A 22,525-nucleotide genomic window follows, 5' to 3' on the forward strand; every position below is an offset into this window, starting at 1 on the left:
AAACAGACTTGGAGAGTGACTTCTTTTGCAGATCGACACCAGTCATGTTGGAAAAGTAAAAAACTTTAGTCATTCCAGGGTTTAGCTTCACATATTATCTACGTACGTACCATACCCAATCCCTATTGCCTTGAATTCTACATTCCCAGATATGAAATTCCAATATCAGGAGTTTAATTTCTTTGTAAATTTCTGTGTGCGTTTTTTTTTTAATTTTTTTTTATTTTCAGAACTACAAATCTACAAAATGCGAACTGCAAAAGTGCTCAGCCTTAGCTTCCAGGTGGCAAAGTTGTTGAATTATTTGGTCTACAAGAAGCCAATTTTACATTAAAAAACAGTACGAAAGTCAGTCACAAATATAGATTTGTTTATCCTTGATAACAAAAAAAGAAAAACAGTTTCTTCACTTTTTTTTTTACACAATGTGTTGTTTAAAATATCAGTAAACATTCTTCAACGCAGTGAGTATATTTAACATTTGAGGAGAATAATGTGCAAAACGTCTTATGCTACCCTTTACATCCATAACATTAAAATAATTGCACAATTCATCAGCTAAGTTGTTTATAAAATCACTTGGGAACTGATTTGATTAATTACTGATAATTTACTAATAAGTTGTTTTTGTAATAAAACCACACACACACACACACACACACACACACACACACACACACACACACACACACACACACACACACACGCACATACACAACCTTTATTTTCAATTCAGCTGTGAGCATTTTTATTTTTGGACACATTTTTCTTGCTTCGTCATCAAATACATTTGGAATTTATTTTTACACAAAATACGTAACGTTCTAAAATGTTTTACACAATGAGTGAAGGACAGATAAGTAATCAAATCAATTAATAGTTAACACAATATTTATTAAATAACCATGGCAGACACATTAGTGATGATTATTATAGCCACAATCTTTTTTACTGACGATCACTGAACGAAACTACTTACGGCCACTAGGGGGAGACAAATAACAACACATTGGGAGTCTTCCTGATTTTGAGATTGAAGTTAAAGTGAAGCTCACGTCACTACCTGGACCCACACGCTGAACAGCAAGAGAAAATTAATATTAGGGAAATTAGAATTGGGATCAAAGCAGAAAAAGAGAGAAAGAGAGAGAGAAGCTTTGGTGGAGCAGAAGAAGAAGAAGAAGAAGAAGAAGAAGAAGAAGAAGAAGAAGAAGAAGAAGAAGAAGAAGAAGAAGAAGAAGAAGAAGAAGAAGAAGAAGGGGCGGCTGGTGCGTCACAGCTGAGAACAGAAGGTGCAGCTGGTGCAGGCTGATGGCAAAAAGACAAAACTCGTTACTGCACACTTCCTCTCTCACAGTTTCTCTGTCCCTCTCTCCTCTTTTCATCCCCTGCCCCAGTTCTTCTCTTACTCCCTGCTCCATCCCTCCTTCTTCCTCTCCTCCTTCACCCTCTTCCAACCTTCCCTCCCTTCTCTAGTTCCCACGGAGTGCATGGGGCCAGGCAGGCTGCTATTGTCCAGGATATCCCCTCCTTGTTAATGGCTTCCTGTGCAACACACAGAGGGCTGCTGAGAGAAACAAGCAGCCTCATCTGATACCGCCGCGCACACGCACGCACGCACGCACCCATACACCAAACAACCGCAGGCAACAACAACAACAACATACAACAACACACGTACAGTGACACGTTCACACAGTGCACACGCTCAAACACACTGGAACAAACAGGGCCGATGAACCACAAGTGATTTATTAGAACCTTTTTCTTTTTTTTATTGCAGGGAAGTTGTCATTACCACCAGCAGCAACTTTGAAAAGCTGAGATTTGCTTGTTTGTGCTTTGTACAACCTGAAAATATACAGACTCATGGTGGGTTTTGCAGGAGGACACAGTTGGAAATGATGCAATTGTATCTCCAGATGCAAAACTGAGTTCCAGTGCCTGGTGTTCCTGTGACTGGGTGTGATGAGGGAACATATGTTAGAAGAACGTCTTCAGAGAAAATGTGATTAAAAACAAACAAAACCCCAACCGAACATAATTTACATGAAACAAAAAGCTGGTAAAACACATGAAAGCATTGATGGATGACGGCTAAATTTACTGTAGAGAGAAGAAAAACATGTTTTGGAAACAGACTTATACAATGGCGCGCCATATGGGCATTAGAAGTTGTTGATAAATTGTGGTGAGGTTTATTTAAACCAAGCTGGTAGCTCACTTCTGTTCCTTTCGTATTTCATCAGCAAAACACCTGGTTTCAGTTATTCCACCTCATAAAATGCTGTAAAAAAAAACAAGAAAAACAGGGTGTCTCTCAACCCCTCCCCATCACCCGCCATGTAACCGGGGCACCAGCATTTCGTGCTACAGCTCAGGAAAACAAAGGGAGGGGGCACTTTCACCCAGGAACTTGACAGGCGGCGACTGCTTGACCATCTGGAAAAGCTATTCCTGATTGGCCGACTTCAGTGAGTGTAACTTCTAAAAGGGGGGGTGGGCAGGAACAAAGATCAATCAACACAATAATTCACTGTGGTTTGCTTTTCAGTCGTGGTCTCCCCCTTGGCACTTTTTTTTTTTTTTTATATATATATACAAAAAATATAAACATCATAAAGACAACAAAATAAAAACTGTAGCTAGATAAATCCTTGGCGGGATGTCGACATCATTGGAAGAAAAAAAAAAAATAGCACTTTCTTAGTGGGGGGAAAAAAAAAATAAAGACTTGTCCTTGAGTCCAGCTCAGCTGGGAAATGAGTTGAGTCTATAAGCAGACCGTGGTGAGTTTGTTGGGCTCAGTCAGAAAGCTCCTATCTCCATCCCCCAGGGTCTGTAGGGTTTGCCCACGCTGGACGTCTGGGCCGGGGGGCTGAGGCCGGTGGTGGGGGAGATGATGGGGAAGGTGCTGAAGGCGAAGGGGAATGCAGAGAGGGAGGACAGGAGGGGAGGGGAGATCTTGGACGTCGACGAGGGGATGAGGGCGGGGTGCAGGACGGCGGCGGGAGCAGCACTGGTGGAGGGGACCCGGGCCGGGTCTGAGTGGGGGGTGGCGCTGCTGCTGCGCCTGCCGGGGCCGTGAGTCTCTGCGGCCAACGAGGACGATGAAGATGAGGAAGAGGAGGAGGAGGTGGAGGAGGAGGGGGATGAAGTAGACGAGAGGGGAGTCTGGGGGCTGCTGGTGGTGCTGCGAGGCAGGGGAGCCAGCGGCGCGCCCTGCTGGTGCTGGAGGAGGAGGGGGTGCGTCAGGTGGGCTGGGGGGGATCCGAAGGCAGAGCCCCAGGCCAGGTGGCTGAGGCCGGAGTGAGCCTCTCGCTGGGTGGCGTAGTTGTTCAGATGGGAGACCAGGCGGATCCGCAGGGGGTCGGTGCTGTCCAGACCCTCGATGATGCTCAGATAGCGGGCCGTCTCAGCCAGGCACTCCCTGAAACCCAAACCTCGGTAGTCCATTGCCAGGGCATGAGCATCAAAATACCCTGAGGGGAAGGAACAACAAAAAGTTTAGATTTTCAAAGCACCTCGGGTTGGAATGTTTCTTGTCTTGTTTTTTTTTCTTAGATCTCTTTTAAACGTTCATGTAAAAGTGAACTAATGAAGAGACAAACCTTTGCCTCCAGCAGCATGAAGCATCTTCAGATGGTCCACGGTCATTTGTAAAATCTCTGCTTTCTCCAGTTTGGCGGAACCCTTCAGTGTGAGAGGAAAACTGGTCAACAACCAATCAAAATGGTTGTTGATAGAAGTTATGGGGTTTTTTGTTTGTTTGTTTTTTTACCTGCTTCTCATAGGCGCTGGGGACGAGCCTGCGGAGTTCACTGAGGCTGTTGTTAATTCTGTCCCGGCGCCGTTTCTCAATGATCTGAAGAAAAAATAGCAAGCTGTTAGGAAAACTGTTTTTACAAGATGAAGCAAATGCGCAAATGTCAGGAAAGGCACAAACAGGAGCCCACATGAATAGTAACTTACTCCCCGACGTCTTTTCCTCGCCTGCACCTGAGTTGATGTCGTCGGGGACATGGAGCCGAGAGGAGAGCTCATGTTCCTTCAAAGAGATCCAACAGGGAGGGTCAGTCGGTAGCCCGGAGATAAATCAGGAAGACTTTGGAAATCTGCCTGAATCGTGTGGAAATCCACCTTGGTGAAGTGACTTACCCATTCTCATCCGCGCTCTCTTTCTCCACCTCGATAGTCTCGTCCAGCTCGCTGTCCGAGGAGCTAAAGTCGTGATTTCTCTTCATGGTGCTGCGTGACACAGTAGCTGCTCCCTCAGTGTGTCGGTTCAAGCTGCCAGAACTGCGTCTGTCCAGGTTCGCCCGGAGCGCCTCCGTTTGAAGCGCGCTGCTTTCCCACGGTGTCATTTCAACTGTGCAACCGGCCAGAGGGGGCGGGGCCTGGGCCGCAGCGAGCCAATCACGGAGCGCCGTTCGGCTTGAGTGACAGCGCAGTTGGCCCAAGCGCAGTTTGGTGCGCTTTGACAAATCTGAGATGAAGAAAAAAAGAAAGACGTCCCACTCTGTGACTGTTTAGGTCGGGGGAACATCAGTAAATGATAAATGAAATGAAAAAAAAGAACGATTTTTTTTGAAAAAAAAAAAAGAAAGATTTTTTTTTAAAAAAAAAAGAAAGATTTTTTTTGGAAAAAAAATAAAGAATTTTTTTTGGAAAAAAAAATATGATTTTTTTTTGAAAAAAAGAAAGATTTAAAAAAAAAATATATATTATTTTTTCATTTCATTTCATTTGGATCAATATATATTTGTCATAAGCCTCTCAGACACAGTTGTTAAACCAGGAAGAGGCAACTTTGATCATTTTGAGTTCTGCAAAAACTTCATCATCACCAAATAATGACCGTCTACCACCAAGCAGCATCTACTGCAAGGACTTATGGGAAAGATGACATCTAAATATATGAAAGGACTGATTATATGTCTCTACTTTAAATCAGCATGCATACATTTGATATTTGTTTCTCCTGTGAAATAGAGTGAGTAATAAAGTAGTTTTGAGTCAATTGATGTCTGGTTGAAATGTGATGGAAATGACATGTTTCCTGAGAAACGAAAAAACTACTCGTTTTTGAAATGCAGTGAGAGAAGATACATTTGTCAATTTCACTCACACATAAGTGCAAATCACACCGTGTAACTTACTTAACTCCTTTTTTATGTTGTATTTTTCTACAGTTGCAACATTCTAGTTTAGTTTCAGTACAAATCTTCTGTATATTTTCCACCTCTGGTTACTTGCCTGCCCGATTTCTTGTAGCTTGATTTCATTTCTGTCCATTTGAATCTGGTGTGTCAGTGCAGGGACATTTTTCTCAGAGCGTTCATACTTGTAATGTTTGGACCAGTTCAAATAAACTCGGCGTATTTTTATTGTGTTTTGCACCAAACAAAAAAACACATTAAGACATTCGAACGTTGACTTCCAAACAAACTCTGTTGTGCTTCAACTCTGAAAGAACTCAGATCACAGATCAAACACATGAGATGACCAGTGCTGGAACTGGAGTTTACTTACAGATCTCTGGTAAAGTGTGTGTGACACACAGATCACTGTGGCTGTTTGGACTTGTTCTCGGATGTTCTCAGCTTGTAGCAGAACGACTTCAACAACACTGCGAGTGCATTGACTGCAGCAGACAGCAATGCTGTAGAAGTAAGGTCTGTTTGCATGATAAATGTCTGAAATATGTTTAGTATGGTGTCTGTTTGGATTCCTTGGGCTGACGTTTACAACCAAAACATGAATGCAAAGAGAAAAAACAAATACATGTTTTCTCCTCCCTCAGGTCAGGGTTGGAAAACATTGTTGTGCAACTTCTGATTGGATCATATTGTCTTCCTGAGGGAAACAAAGTTGCCCAGTTTACACTGAACTACAGCACATGAATTTTAAGATGGAGATCATCCATCAATCCTGAATTAATGCCTTATTCTATATCATTTTTAAGTAATGATAAAAAGAGAATAGATGGTGTTCAGCTGAAATCGTAATTTTTATCGAAACACATGCTTTAGAATCAAAATTTTATGTAAATATAATTAAAACTAAATAAAATAATGAAATAAGTTCTATTAGAAAACCATACAAATAACAGGTTCATATAAAGATTTTACTTTTTTTTTTCCCATTTCCTCACTGTTATTGATCAAAAAGCTCGAGACAGGAAGTCCAGCAATCAGCCTCTGAGTGGTGGTGAAATAGCTTCAATAAGCAGAGAACATAGATTTGATCCAAACCTTTAATTGAGAAAAAAACCAAAACATTCTAGAACAAGACTGGATCCAAACGCCTACAAAATGGTTTTTTTTTAGGACATTAAGATTTTGCATCTGGTCTGTTGATGATTTCATTGAGTTGTCAATGAGGAGATTATGTAGCACACATGCACAGGAAGAACATGCAAACTGCACAGAAATGAATCAAACCTATGAGATGAAAGTTCTAATCACTACACCACCATGCATCAACATCACTCACTCACTTTACCTCATATGTTTTATAATGATGGAATATGTATGAACTTTGTTATAAGAATGGTTAATAATACAATAGTGTAGGACAAGATAGAATAGAATAGAATACAATAGAATACAATAGTATAGAATTAACTAATAAACATTACATATATTAATTATTTCAAATTAAATATCTAACTTAAATATTATACACAATCACACATGACAGCTAAATTCAGTTATTATTATCTCTGGGGTTGGGGGGAGATTTAATAAGTTGAATTTCCTCCAACTCCTTTTCAGACATTCAATCCTTGTTGTGTTGTATGTTGTTTTGTTTGATAACCCCTTGCTTATCTCGCACAGGTTTCATGTACAAAACTTAGTAATATCAACTTGTGTTTGTTGGGGAAGGGGATGAGGGAACACTTCAAACAATATAAGATAATCTGAGAATCCTGACTTTTATCTCAGAGATTGACCTTCAGTGGTGATGAAACTTTTAAGAAAAAAGTCAAAGTTCTTTGATTGAAGGCGGAAAGAGGGGAAATCGAAACTTTTTTAAAAGATGTTATTTTCTTCTTTCATAGTTTTTTATGTTAATTCCCTTTGACATTTTTTCTAAACTCCTCTTTCTCCCTCCATCATTGTCCATATTGTTCTTTCACTGCAAAGTTTGAGCTCTTGATTTTAATCTTTCTTTTTTTAAATGACACTTGACATTGGGAGTGATTGATCTTCCCTGCATAGAGGATCTTTGGACAAACTTTGACAGCGGTCCAATGGTCTTTCGGTCCGTGACTGCCACCCCCCACCCCCCCCCCCCCCCCCCCCCCCCCCCCCCCCACCCCCCTCGTGTGTGTCCCGGTGGTGATGAGGAGTGGCTGGCCGGCTGTCAGCACGCGCTGGCCGTGGGAAAGTTCCCTAACCGGCGCTGATAACCAATCAGAGGCCGGCGGCCGTCTCCGGCGCTGGAATGAATGGAGCAATTGGTCGGGGCGACGGGCGGTCTGCGAGCGAGCGTGTGAACCTGTAATCCAATACTAACTCAGCCCGGGGAGCAGAGACGGAGGCAGGGAGCGCTGCCGCTACCAGAGGAAGCCACCGAGTCTAATCTCACCCCGCAGAGAGACCTCGTGCACCGCAGAGACTCTTCCAACAGGACAAGACAGTCCACAACGCAACCTAAGCAGTCCCCCATCATCACCATCATCATCATCATCATCATCATCATCATCACCATCATCATCATCATGGCCACACTGCCCAGTCCCTTCCTCAGACTGTGTTTGTATACATGGAGGACTCATGTTACCACATGTGGAGCAGCAGCTCTTCACTGAAGAGTCTCCTGCTTGGATGGCTCCCTGGTTTCACATTCAAATACCTTTTTTATAGGATCAATTAATAACAAGTCTCTTTTATTTTTAGTCAGCATCATAAAACATTGTGTTATTACAGTATGAGACGCATGCGCATTTACAGCCTGGGCAAGACCAATAATTTTAACTAGCTAAAGAAAAGTGGACTTTATTTTGTCGTTCAACTGGACATCAGGCTCAAAATCACGAGACTAGTCCACAGAATATATAACAATGTTGAATAATAAATAAAACATAGACCAAGTGAAAAATGTACAATCATATGCAGCTTCAAGTTCTATCAGCAGGGTTAGTACAACTTACATATTGGTGCATAATAATGACCATGTTAATGCATTTTTTTTAAATATTGCACTGCTCATACTGAATGTTACCCCATAAAATGTGCATCTACATAAAACAATGACACAAGTATTAGCACAAACTACAACATTAAAAAAAACTCAATGATATGATACAAATCATTTAAACAGTAACAATAATGAAAGTAAATTATAACCTTTGATTGAATTCTTAGAATATTCTTAGGAATTCTCAGTTTGAACTAGTAGGATATTTTGTGTGACTTGATTTAAAAAAAAAAACTAAACTCGGCAACATCAGTATTTCTCTGACTGAAATGATGAAGTTTTTTTTTTCTTCCTATCAGCACTGAAAACACACCAACTTGTGGAACAACATCAGTCTAACTTTGATTATATCAGAGTCATTCATTTAAGGTCATTTCAAAACATTGTGGAACTTCCACAAGTTTACAATTCTGAAAAATGTTGACTTGTTAACATCGTTTTCCGTGTTTGCCGTCCATACTGAAACAAGCTCACTGATAATTTACCACAGTGTCTGCAAAGTGCCTGAAAAGATGAACTCAAAATGTCACTACAGATCTTTTTTTTTTTTTTTTTTATAGATTATGCCTCATGTGAAATATCTGCAGCAGGCAGCAACAACACAAGGGTCAAGGAATAAGCTTGTATAGAGGAAACATAAAACCTGCATCCATTAGACACCAGTGCAGTGTAGTAATGCATCAGTCCAGGTCACTTCTGTTTCAGGGAGACAGCTTTTTCCTCTGAGCTGCTTTTAATCTTACGCTAATGAAGATAAAGGGAAAACACAAAATTTACTGACCTTCATGCGCACACACACACGTGCATGCACGCACACACACACACGCACACACAGAGTTATATGGCGATCCTTATCAGTGGGAGCTGAAAGCAACCGAAGGCGTAATAGTCATCACAGAGCGAGGAGCCTGCCTTGTTTGGTTTATATGAATGAGAGGAAGCACTTAGGGCTGTTTTCATCTTATTGTTGTTGCACAAGGCTACGCTCAGAGCGGGACAGGCACAGATGCACTGCAACGTTCATGGAGGTGATCACTTATGGCCGAGCCTCATGTTTGTGTGTTTGTGTGTGTGTGTGTGTGTGTGTGTGTGTGTGCGTGTGTGTGTGTGTGTGTGTGTTTGTGTGTGAGGAGTTGCTTTCACACACGTCGGAGTTCATGCAACCTGAGGCCTTTGTCACAATAAACACAGGTGTGCGTCCACATTAGTTTCTGACTGTGTGTGTGTGTGTGTGTGTGTGTGTGTGTGTGTGTGTGTGTGTGTGTGTGTGTGTGTGTGTGTGTGTGTGTGTGTGTGTGTGTGTGTGTGTGTGTGTGTGTGTGTAAAACCCGGGTGGGGGGAGTGGGAGGAGGATGAGGTGGGTGGGGGTGAGCCCTCTTGTTGTATTTCAAGTTCACCCAGAGTTCCCACGCTGTTATTTTCTGCCCGGCTGTCTTTGTTCTACCGGTCTCATCACATGTTGTGATTAGTAGGGCCTTTCAGGGGCCGCCCTTTGAAGGTGAGGGCCCGCAACACCACATCATCAAATCCCCACCCTCCACCCCCTCCACCACCCCTTCCTCCTCGTCGTCTCCCCCTGCGAATCAGGCCACCAAATCGAATCAAACTCGGGGCCAAAGCTCAGTTACAGTTCACCTCCACTGGTCCCGCTGTCTCGTATTAATATCTCCTTTCTCTTTCATGTCTAATTTCCTGTTTTCACATATTTTCCTCTGACTCCTGCCCTTCAATCATTGCCTCACTTTGTTTTTCCTGTCCGCAGAGCTCTACTGTTGCAGTCAGATTAAATTTTTGGTCCCTGCAGCCGCGAAGTCTCAGACACCAAATATTGATTCACATGGTTTTGGGGTTCAGCCGGAATGGAAGAACATTAATTTAGAGTTGGTCTGGAAGTTTTCCTCCTGAATCATAAATACTCAGAAAGCAGGTTGAATCCCAGTTTATCAATATGCTGTATAAGAGCTTTACTAATAAATTCGTCTCGGTGCTGTACATGGCCCACAGTTGTTTTGTTTTTTTTGCATTAAGTGTAATCACTAGTGCTCAATATAATCACTCATCGGTCCACATGTCATCGGGTGTTTAGCATCGATTTGTTTAGGTGGGACTTCCTGCAGAGGGTATACAGGGCTCTACGTGGCTTCGGGGAGTGTAAATCAAGCTGGACTGCAATGTTGACAGACTGACGTTGACAAACGATGTTGATATCGCGTTCAGGAACTCCCAGTTACTCCTTAGCAAAACAAAGTCGCGCTAAACATTAACTGCTAATGCTAAATAGTTCCCGATGTTCCCGGCGACTTGCAGATGGCGCAGTGTCGTCCAACAATCGTCCTCTGTGCAACTTCAATGCAAGAAGCTCACACACATTTAGGCGAAGCCCAGGATTTAATGTTCGGCCCAAGGACATTTCAACTTGTGGTCAAGGGTGAGACGGGGCTCAAACTGCCAACCCCGGGAGAAGGAGATGAGTCAAGCCGTCCACACTAGTGCAAGATGAAGCTACACTGCAATTTTCAGCATGGTAAATCAAGTTCTGAGAAAAAAAACAACCCAGTTTTGCTCTATCGTTATACTGACAGAACTGAAACGATCATTTCAACCTGCCGTCTTTGTCTTTTGTTCGGATGATTCAGATCCCGTGTGACTCAAGCGATGACGGACTTCACAGCACAGCGTTGATCTTTTTATGTTGCCTCTTTCATTTACATCATCCCGCATTTATAAAAACCAGAACTTCTCCTAAATGAAAAACCGCTTCAGAAGAAGCAGAGAGGGTGTTCTTCATTTCCAGGATTATTGCTTTATTACATGGCGTGTTATTTCTCTTCATTTGAATCCCTCCAAGAGCCGAAAATCTCTTAAACTCGCCTAAAAATGTCCCGACCGAAAGCCGTAATTATGTTTTGTCAGAGGTTCTGTTCAATATTGTTTTTGTTGTGTGTGTGTGTGTCGAGATAAATATGACAGAACCCAGCAAACACTGTGGCTCGTCGCTTGTGCCTAATGAATCACGATGTTAAAGATGTATTTGTTTCTACAGATCATAGAAAAGTATAACTTCATCATGTTGAAACTATTTCTATACAGCGTTGGTGTAAAAAATATAAATTAGAGAAGTTAAAGGACATTTTGATTTGAAAGTTTTGAATAACATTTCATGATGTAACATCATTAAAAAGTCGTATGTGATGTAAAAGCAGGTAAACACGGGTGAGGATGTGTTGGCAGCTTTAAGATCTCCATGTGCAACTTGTGAAATTTTCCAAAAAAAAAAAGGCACATGATTGGCCTCTGTTTGATGTCCAGCCCTGTGGAGGGGAGACCTGGAGACGACTCTGGATTCAAACCTCATTGTGAGGTGCGAGTGCCAACCACTGCACCAGTGTACATTACTGACGATATCGCAACCTAAAGTCACATGTGCTCAGGGAAAACTGTCTCAGCTTTGACTCTGCAGCCACGAACAAGCTGACAATTTTCCTGGGAACTTTTTTCTCGGAGTTGCTTTGTCTATAGCTGGAGACAAGACAAGAGCTGCGACTCAACTGTTGTTGACAGTCAGACTGCTTCAGATGAAAGTATATATATATATATATATATATATATATATAAATACATATACTTCTTATACTTCTGTGAAGGCGTGGGTTTCGTGGTCGAAGGGAAAAAATGTGTTGCCACAACTTCTTTTAAGTGACTTTGGTTAATGATTACTCTGCAACTGATGAACTTCCAGGAGAAGATTAAAACATTATTATAATAATTCAGCCTGCTCCTTTTCAAAGGGAAAGTTTTGTGACAATCACTGGCCTGCGTGTGTTTTCCTTTATTCATTCTGACTCAGCAGAGATGGAATGCACAGTTAGCACACAATGAAAACCAATGTTTAGTTTTTTTTACACAAAAAAGTAAAAATTGACTTTAGTCTAACTCGAATCAAACATTGAAGAAGGGATTCAACTAAAATAGTCAGAAAAAGTAGAGCGTGGCTGTCTTCAGGTGTGACCCCGACTGAGTCATATCAGACGCCGAGAGCCGCGGCGTCTGCAGGTTAGCCGCAAACAGATGTTCATCCGCTCCAAACAATGCGTCCGGCGGCTCTCTGGTGAAACCCTGCGGAGGGTGAGCCTTGTTATTGTTTATAAATAGAGTTGTGTGGAGCTCTGAGGAAGACTAACTTTGTTTCCACTGACAGGGAGAGGAAGTGGCGGCTAATTCTGCTCCAGACATGTTTGACACCCGACCATTGTCCCTTGGAGCAAGACGGGGTGAGAGCCGGAGAGAGACATTGTTTATGAATGCGAGTGTCTTAGAGAGGGTGGGTTGTTTGTGAGGCAGGGGTGAGGGTTGTGTATGTGTGACACCCAAGCATTGTCCTTCAGGAGGGTGGGGTGGGGTAGGGTGGGAGGGGGGTCGGACGTGGTCTCATTGTTTACCCTTGTCAGTCACCGTTTGATCCCCCGTGAGTTTTGTTGACTGGGTGCTCTCCGTCACCCCTCTTGACTCGTATTCTTCTCCCAGTCCCACATCGTCTTTGCACAGGGCGCGTCATTCACTGTGTGTATTGAGGAAGTGGAGGATGTGTCAGAGCTGACCCACTGACACTCATCTCTGTCTTGTCTTCCCATGGGAAGGGTCTCAGGGCCTCCCCCTGTCTGTCTGTCATTCACAAACACCGCCTCAATGACAACTTCAGACTTTGGTACTTCAAATTTAAGTGGATTTTCTCTTGTTGTGATTATTCTGAGGCTCCTCAAAGACAGTGCAATTATAATGTTTACAAATATCTGTCTGAAAGTATTTCTGCAGTGAAAGATCAAGAGTACTGCATCTTGTACTAACAGAACTTTGAGACTTCTGAAAGCAGTAAAAAGACAAAGCACACTGGACTTCTGGACAAACGTTAGGAAAGAAAGTAAACAAATCAATAGATAGGTTTGTAGCTATTAAATATTTTTTTACCAAATATCTCTCACATATAGATATATATATGTGTGTGTTTTTCAATAAAGTGCTGCTATTAGCATTCACACCTCGCAGTAAGAATAGCCCTGGTTCGATTTGGACTTTGGAGTGTGCATGTTCTTCCTGTGCATGCATGGGTTTATTCCAGAGACTCCAGTGTCAAACTCTAGAAGTGATTTAGTATCTGTAAGTTGACCACAGATGTGAGCCGTTTTGAAAAACTTTACTTTTAACACCCTAATATTCAACATGTGACTATTATGTGTGGGGTTTTCTTTGTTTGATGGATGTATTTTCTGAATTTGTTCTGAATTTGCACATTGTACTACTTTTTGTGTGATGGATGTAGTCCCGACTGAACTGGGTTGTACTTGAGTCAGGATGTGGAGGATTTGACGCACCTGCAGCCAGACGGCACAGTCCATGAACATATGTTTCAAGCATCATGTCTACTTCTTTTGCCTGCAGAAAACTCAGACAACCTTAACACACCCCTTCATCTGCAGCTCTCTGATCTTCTAAATGGTCGTTTAATCCTCAGTCTGGTACATTTGATATCTAAATTCAACAGGTGGATGAGGCGCAGGACTTGGTATTCGCCTCCCATTTGTTGCATCCTGTCAAGCCGAATCTGAAAGTACCTGCTGGTCATAGTCGGGGCGGTCTGATTCCGGATGGAGGTAAGATGGGAAGCGGAGCGGCCTGGGTGTGACTCATGTCTGGAGTTAGTGAAACTCCTGGTGGGTGGTCAGTGTGAGAGGACGGAGTGAGAAAAAGAGAGAAAGTCATAGAGAACAAAGGAAGTTCTTTAACTTTCATCTCAGCTTGAGGTAATTATTCGCTTTGAGTTTGACCCGGTCACACTTTCAGACTGGCCCCGTGCCCTTTGGCAAACAGTGATTTTTCCCTGTTTTGACATTTTATATGATTTTAGAACATATCGGACAAGAGTGGCAGCGGAGATTACAGAAATGAGAACCTGCTGGCATGCGACAGGAGTCACGAGTAGCATAAGAACTTCATGGTTTATGCCCGAACACCAACTCCACGTCTGATCCTTTGATACGGCTGCAGCATGATCTCTCGGCCTGACGGGAAGGTATGTTAAAATGTGAGGCGAAAAACAACATTGGTTTCACGCATTTGCCGAAGGTGCACGCGCGCCAACACACTCCTGGTGCTCACAAGCGTCTAATCACTCATCTTTAAACACTAATTCGATAACGATCCTGAACAGTTGAAACATGTTTTAACGTTTGACATTTGGCCTTCACGGCAAAAAGGGGGGAGAACAAAAGCAGCCTCCTTTCAGTGTCTTTGCAGTCTTGGGAGAAACTGTAACGAGCTGCCCCCCCTTTCTCCTCTACTGCAGCGAGGGGTTGCCGGTCCTTTGACCCTCGTAATGATGGAGGGTCAGGAGTCAGCTTGTGTGAAGGAACCGTCTGCGCCTGCAGAGCGCGTGAGGAGCGCCTGGGAACCAGAGCTCGCCGTGTGATCCTGTGAAATTGATCTCTCCAGAGGGGACCAGCGGTGTGTATTTATATTTATGTGCAGTCGTTGTGTGAGTCTGTGTGTGTGTGTGTGTGTGTGTGTGTGCGTGGGAGGAGAGTGACTGCGACACACCAGCTGAAACAGTAAATCGGAGTGCTTGTCCTGCCATGCCGTGGCCAGGGTTCCCTGTCTGTCCGCCTGGAAGCAGCAGAAATGAGGACCAAGACTCTGGTGAACAGGAACACATACATGTTCAAAATCAGCTTTTTCTTTGTGCTCAAAAAGCTTAAAGCAGCAAGACAATGTTCAATTCCCACAGCCAAAGAAGATTTTAATCAATGAAGAAAAATGATAATTGCAGAAGTCTCTTGTCGAGATTGGTCACCTAAAGAGTCAATCCTACACGGGAACTTTATTGTACTTAAGAGACAGAACATTAAAGTGAAGCCAACAACATACAAATTCAGGGACTTTGGACAACATCAGTGCAGGCAAAGCCTTGATCTCTGCCACACACACACACACACACACACACACACACACACACACACACACACACACACACACACACACACACACACACACACACACACACACACCCATAAAAAGAGTTGGGAAACATATTTTTAACCAATTAAAAACCTAGTGTGGAGCTTTATGTCAAGCTAGTTTGAAAGGGATTTTGCCCTTTGCCATAGAGATTTCAGCGACTCACACAGAAGTTCACAGTTACTTTTCAGAAAAAAGGTTTAATCAGAAATTTCCAACCCTTTTTTCACGGGAGTCCACTTAAGCCATTAAAAACCAAAACAGCATTTCCAGGTGATAATTCTGCTGTGAATCAGCTTTTCACAGCTCACTCTGAATTTAATTGCTTTTGACATTAATGACATGGTCTAAAAAATGCTCACGTCACACGCAGCTGGAACACAAAATGTAAACAAATGTCCCTCCTGGTTAGAGAGATAATCTGTGTCCAAACTCGTGGGTCTGAACAAAAGATTGATTTCAGTTTGATTTGTGCTCACAATGATACTCTTTTAACAGGGAACTAAAACGGCAGATGCAGACTGAAATAGTTGGAAAAATAAAGTCTTAAACTCAAGATTTTGTAAACAGATTTTTATCGAAATTATTCTACGATGTGATGAAGAATAAATTGATCAAAGAAATGTTTGAAGTTTGCACAGCACGAGATAAAACCTCTCTGGAGAACACAGTTTCCTTTGTGAGGCTCGCAGATCAAAGCTCGGTCATTTCATGCACCTCTGGAAAGGAAATATGTCCTATAAAATACCGTTCAAGTACACTGTAAAATAGTGTCGATATGTGAGGCCTAAGAATATGACCAGAGGACTTTGAAATGATTCTCTGCACTGAAAACCTCCTATTTTATTGTAAATATGCTTCATGTGTTCTGCGCAAGCATCAGGTATAGTTTTAATATTCTATTTCCAAAAAAGGTTTAAAATAGTAAAACCGTGATGTTGTGAGGTGTTTAGTCAGTTTCCAGGTTTTCAGTCACTACTGCGGCTTTTTGTAATTCGATGGAAACTGACAAGTATGAAGACACCCAGCTGGATTTTCTTAAATCTGTCTACAGCAAGAAATCTACAGAAGCACTTAATACAAAAGGAGGAGCAATGAATGCGTCCGTTGACACAATCTCCTGCTGCTCAGACTGACACACAACATGTTGGAACTGTGGGAGGAAGCCGGGGTACTTAAAGCAAAGCAACACACGCACGGGCATAGCGTGACACAATGCTGACTTTACACGGAAAGGCCGCGAGGTGTTAATGACGAGAGCAGCCGGCAGCCCAGTGGACAGTCACAAACACGACAGAGCAGCTACTGATGCATTTGTTTACAGAGCGGCCAAATAGCTCATGCTGCTTTAATAAAGACAATAAGAGACGATGACGCAAGACTCTGCCGAGATGCCGCACAACAAACGGAGGAGGTTTCTTTGCCAGTGGAGACGACCGCCATTATGGCTTGGTAATGATAGAATATGAAACATTTGATGACTATGGTGAATATGATAAAACTGGGGCTTGCAGCATATTTCAAATTAGAACTATTTTCCATTTCCAACTTCAAAGCCATAAGTGATGCAAAGTCCTGCAAGTGTTTAATCTACATTTGAACATCTGCGTCACAGCTGGCATGAAAAACATAAAGTGATATGATTGAAGAGTTGAAAAAAAAAAGAAAAAAGAAGGAACCATTGTGCAATGGGTTGGATGGTTTAATCAGCATTTCTCCAAAGAATCTCGACTCCGACTCTGAATGTGTGGAAATTTCATCCTGCAGTTCTGATGCACATGTTGTCTAATCCAATCAAAACTCTGTTCAGATACATCTGAAAAGGAAACCGTGCATGCTAAAGGCCGTGAGCCACATGCAGAGAGGTTGTTTTTGCCAGTGCGTCTGTGAGCCAGACCCCTCCAGTGAAAGCACGGGCGCTCTTTCATCTCCGGCATCTGCTATTCTTCTTAGAGCGCTCTCTCAGGCCAAACCTCCGCTGTCTGTCTGCTCGGCCTATTTAGATGCGACCACTTCAGTCATATCTGCAGGCTTGTTATGGCAGCTACAAAACCAATCCCTCCTTGTGCTTATTCAATCACAGAGGGATCTCGGGAGTTCTTTTGTCTGTCTGCTCGCTCTCAGAGGCTTTGCGCAGACATTTTGAAACAATCACATCTATTAGTTGGGACTTGTGATGTCTGATCCCCTCGCTGTACATGGGGCCAGCGTGAAAATGTGGCACCACCCCGTGCAGAAATTCCTTGAGGTCTGCTTAAATGAAAGAAACAATATTTGTCAAGAATCCAGGAAAAAAAAAAAAGAAATTTCCATATTTTTGAAGCGATGCCAGAAATGTCTCACGGAATTGATATCAAGCGTGTTGTGAAGGGAAGGATGGGGATAGAAGCTGGTTATCTCAGCAGAAAAGTCCCGCAGGGATTGAAAATCTATTTCTCAATAGAGACGTGGCCAAGACAAGTAGCAGCAATTACACTAATTAAATCTGGATATGGTTGAGCCACATGCAAATTCTACAGAACAAATACACCAAGAGTGCTCAGTGAGATTAGAAGCCTGTTCTATGTAAAAGATGCACAGTAAACAAAAAACATGTCACCCAATTCAGAAGTATAGAAGGGAAAGAAACAAATTTATTATGAAAAGAATGAAGGCCAGCTCTGATCTGTGCAGTCAGGTCACAAATGTGGGTAAGTCTGAGACTGTATGACGGTGTTGTGATGACTGGGCCTCCAGCTGAGTCTTCAGGTGACTAATGCAAAGAAAATTGATGATGTCTGTTGGTTTCCATCATAATAAAATCATGCCTTTTAATGGACAAGTGAGTCGTTCTATACAGACACACATCTGTCTTATCCGTTACACTTGTAGTTGTTCCCTACGGCTCATTTTAATAAGATATTACTTTTAAACATTAAATATTACTAACCTGTAACGATGAACAAAGACAAATTATCTTTTGTTGAATTTCATTTAGCTTTAGTTTTGCCACTTAAACTCACCAGCCACTTCATTTTGCAGACGATAATTACTATGATGATACTTGAAGCTGAATAAAACCTTTTCCTGTATGTGAATTTATTTCTAAACACATACAATAAAACACATCTATAAACATATTTCCACCTCCAGCAGAGTTGAATGAAAGGAAGGTACATTATATTTGCTCCAAATAACACAAACAATTGTACTTAAGTTATAAACGTTTAATAACAGGCTAAATAATTGAATTTGAGATATGTTAAATATTATAATCGTCCTTTAAGGTCCACCTTTTTATTATTTTATTTCATCACTTTTTGCACAAAAAGTTTACTGGGACACAGGTTAGTTTTGCCCTACTGATGATACAATAATTAATTATAAATCAAGAATTTGCACTGACCTCCGTTATTGAGACGCATTGCTCTACGAGGAGTGACAAAGTAACGCATTGTAGTTTTGAGAATGAAGGGAAATTCACAGAAGAGAAGCTGCTGTCAAATCCAGGTTGGTGGGAAGTCGCACACTTATCAGGCCGAGTGTCTATGACTGCAGCGACTCAGTCATTACATCACTCAGACGCCATTTTCAAAACATTAATTAGACAGACTTCCCCGGCTTGTTTGCTTTTGGACTTGTGAGTGACGTGTGTGTGTGTGTGTGTGTGTGTGTGTGTGTGTGTGTGTGTGTGTGTGTGTGTGTGTGTGTGTGTGTGTGTGTGTGTGTGTGTGTGTGTGTGTGTGTCACAGAGTGGTTAGCTCAGTGCTGATTGCTGTTTATTTGGTCTGTGGGTTGACACAGAGCCTAACAGTCAGGAGCACAACTGACAGCTCTGTTTTCATTGAGTCCCTGTGGCAGCAACAACACTAACAGTGGGGTTGCGGTCTTCCCTCTCAAACCCCCCCACCCCCCACCCCACCACCCCCACCCCTACCACCCACACCCACCCTAAATCCAAGGACCCCCGCACCAAGCTTCCTGTCTCTGCCTCAAAATAACATACAGTTGATCATGATGACTGCAGCTGAATGTTTTCTAAACTTTAAAGGAAAAATAGACACAGAACCGGAAGTTTAGAAGGAGAAGGAAAGCTGTGATCATTGACATTAAGAAGAAGAGTTTACAGGTTATTTGGAATTTTCTCTCTCAAATAGGAACGTTTCAATCATCTTCCACAAAGCTGTATAATGATTATTACAGCGTTGGTCAGTTTATTGTCTCATTCACAATCATTTGGAATGATGCGTCCTCTGAGAGGGACATTTTGGCGGTCATGCAGAACTCAGCGTAACACCTGTTCTTGAACTCAACAGATTAATTAATGACAACAGCAGCAGACAGCTCTTAAAAAGGTAAGCCAATATTCATTTCCTCTGCAAATACATCACAAGTACTGTAGAGGGGAAATCAAAATGAACTTCTGTTAATACTAATGAAGTATTACAGTGAGAGAGACAGCAGCTCCACGACTCTTTTCATCTATGACAATCGGACACCCTTTATTTTTATTTTTTGTTTACATTTCTTATTATCTAATACAAAAACATCAATCTGGTGAACTTACTTAAATACTTCTCCAAAGCAAAGGTCCAGAACAGTGTTCCTCATTGTAATGAGAAGTAAATCATGCCTTGTCAGAGTTGTACAAATTCCAGAAATCATGCACATACAACACACACCTCATTGTTTACACCAACTTTTTATTGAGTAATTGTCCTCAAGTTATTATTTTGCAAGCAACAGCAAGAAATGTGAAAGTTCCCGTGTTTCGCTAGCTGCTCAATAAAGGGTTAACTGAAAAAAACCCTAAGAAATCTTGTGTTTCCATTGTTTTCAAACGAGACTTGTGGTATTTTGATACTGGACTCTCTGTCTCTCTCAGTGAACACGCCTGGCGCAGACGAGTCTATTGGGAGTTTGATCAGGTGAAAGATTTATATTAGATGTGTCATTTGATGGCCTGATAACCATCACACAAGCAGTTGCTCGGATGGTCAGAGTTTTATGGTGCGTATTGTTGCTTTGCTTTGTCTTAGTATCTCTTACATGCTTTAGAATAAGGAGAACTGTTGAATGTTGTTGCAGTGTGATTCACAATGATGCTAAATAATGTGAAGTTCAGCAATAAACTATTGATTTTTAAATGTGGTTTTGGTAAGATCTCCACTTTAAAACGGATACCTTGTTAAAATAACGGCTTTAAATGGCAATTTAAAAAAAACCTCACATAATTATACAGATTTTTTTTAAAGCCTTCTATAAAATCCGAGAGTTGACATTATCATCAGTATTTCAGTAAGTGCCATGGTGTTTAATTAGGTTTGAATTTAACTTTAGTTTCCAATGTGATTAATCTGCTGCTTCTGTTGGAAACCTGGACAGAAAATAGAAACTAGGCCATCAAGTACATTTGTGTTTTACAGTATAAATGAACAAATCATCACAGCTTATTTCCTGCTCACACAGATGAAGGATGAATGCACACACACACACACACACGCACACACACACACACACACACACACACACACACACACACACACACACACACACACACACACACACACACACACACACACACACACACACACACACACACACACACACACACACACACACACACACACACACACACAGACATGTACAAGATGGTATATGGTACATGGGCACTAATCAACCATGTAATGTGACCCTGTCTCAGAGAAAACATACACACACTTATAAAGAGGTCACCGCTTTTCCGTCTGGTGGTCAAACCCCCCCCCCCACACACACACACACACACACAGATCTCTCTTTGTCCAGCTGACATCTTCCTCTACTGAGTAGCGAGGAGAGTACTGGGGGAGGAGATGGTGGGCCGGGATGACAAGATGAGACGACTGTATGTTGTGTGTGTGCGTGTATGTGTGTGTGTGTGTTGAAACGGCTGCTCTCAGCCATCCACACAGCTGTCTGCTGAACACACTCGCACACACGCGCACACACACACCGAGCGGCTGTGAGAGATCCCCCCCACGACTGCTTCCCAGGGCCTGTGAGCGGGAGGGAGGGGAAGGAGGGGAAACGGCTGGAAAGGATTACGCACACAATCGCACACTTGCACACCAACAACCGCACACGAAACATGACGCATACAGAGGATTCAGAGAGGATTCAGACCCCTTCAGCTTCGGGACATTTTATTCTGGCGTGTGTTTAATCTTAAGCACGTAAAACAGTGATCACAAGTACATCCAACAACCCATGAAGACAAAGTGAAAATACAGAGTTAGAAATGTCTGCAGATATATTGACTGTTACAATACGACTATCCGTAGATCTTTAAAAGCCCTGAATGGAGCAGTGTGTGGAACATGATCTCGTCAGATGGAATTTTTCTTGAATAAGTCCAAATTGTTCTGGTACTGGAGGATGTGCAGTTTCTTCTAATCTTCCCGGCAGATTTTCTTAAGATCTCTTAGTTTGCACAACAATGTGACTAAACTTCTATCTTTGGCTCTCTCAGCACATGTTCTTTCAGTTTTTAAGCTGAACCAGTCAAGAATCATCCCAGTCTGGGCTTTCTGCTCCAGATCATTGTTGGATTTCAGCTTAAGACGACGTGCATCACTTCAGCAGGAGTCTGAGAGTCTAATAATTCTGATTGGTACGTCAACAGCACGATTACGTCACCGCCATGCTGAAAAGGAAAAAAACATCCAGCGGATCCGGCACTGATTTAGTGCCTATTTTAGAGAAACAATCATCCAATCGCTCATCACTCACCAGGAGAGATGGAAAACATACATTCATCTCTAAGTAGATGTACAGATAGAATACTTAAGTAAAAAAAACTGCTTTCAGTGAAATAGTTTAAGTTTGTGAAACACATATTTGTGGTGGCAATGGTTTTTGCGTGGATCGTTACATACACAAAGTAATAGTTGTAGTAAATGTAGTAAATCTGTCAGTGTGGATTCAGTAATGTAATTATTATGACAGACATCATGATTCAACAAATATTACCCTTTTCTACTATATTAAAGTAGCTGGACCTTCTGTTTAGACATTTTGAAGTAAGTGTGTCACTACTAGAATTGTTACTTTCTGCAGCTTCAGTATGAACAACTGTTCACGTCAGCCATTTTGAACCTTTCACTGCAACTCTGATTCGACCTCACAGAAGTTCAAACCGCCAACAGACCAGATTGGAGAATATAAATGGTTGAAAGTAAAGATTTGTCTTCAAATGTGAGGATGTGAGAAAAATGAACATACCAACTTAAGTATAAATACTTATTTTATTGCCACCCCTGCTTAAAACCAGTGACACACTATAGTATTGATG

The 22,525-nt window shown here is 42.1% G+C and overlaps 1 protein-coding gene across 1 annotated transcript; it reads right to left on the reverse strand.

The window, feature by feature from the left end:
- Nucleotides 1-1,731: 1,731 nt before the first annotated feature.
- hey1 (hes-related family bHLH transcription factor with YRPW motif 1) lies at nt 1,732-4,342 on the reverse strand. Its single transcript, XM_080484792.1, has 5 exons — nt 4,159-4,342; nt 3,973-4,048; nt 3,782-3,865; nt 3,612-3,693; nt 1,732-3,482 (listed from the first exon to the last, which is right to left on the reverse strand). Exons 1-5 carry the CDS (start codon nt 4,242-4,244, stop codon nt 2,809-2,811), a joined length of 1,002 nt encoding a protein of 333 aa, XP_080340918.1. The 5' UTR covers nt 4,245-4,342; the 3' UTR covers nt 1,732-2,808.
- Between the last annotated feature and the right edge of the window lie 18,183 nt (nt 4,343-22,525).

This window comes from Lipophrys pholis (genome assembly GCF_963383615.2).
Source record: "Lipophrys pholis genome assembly, chromosome: 17".
Lineage (NCBI taxonomy): Eukaryota > Metazoa > Chordata > Actinopteri > Blenniiformes > Blenniidae > Lipophrys > Lipophrys pholis.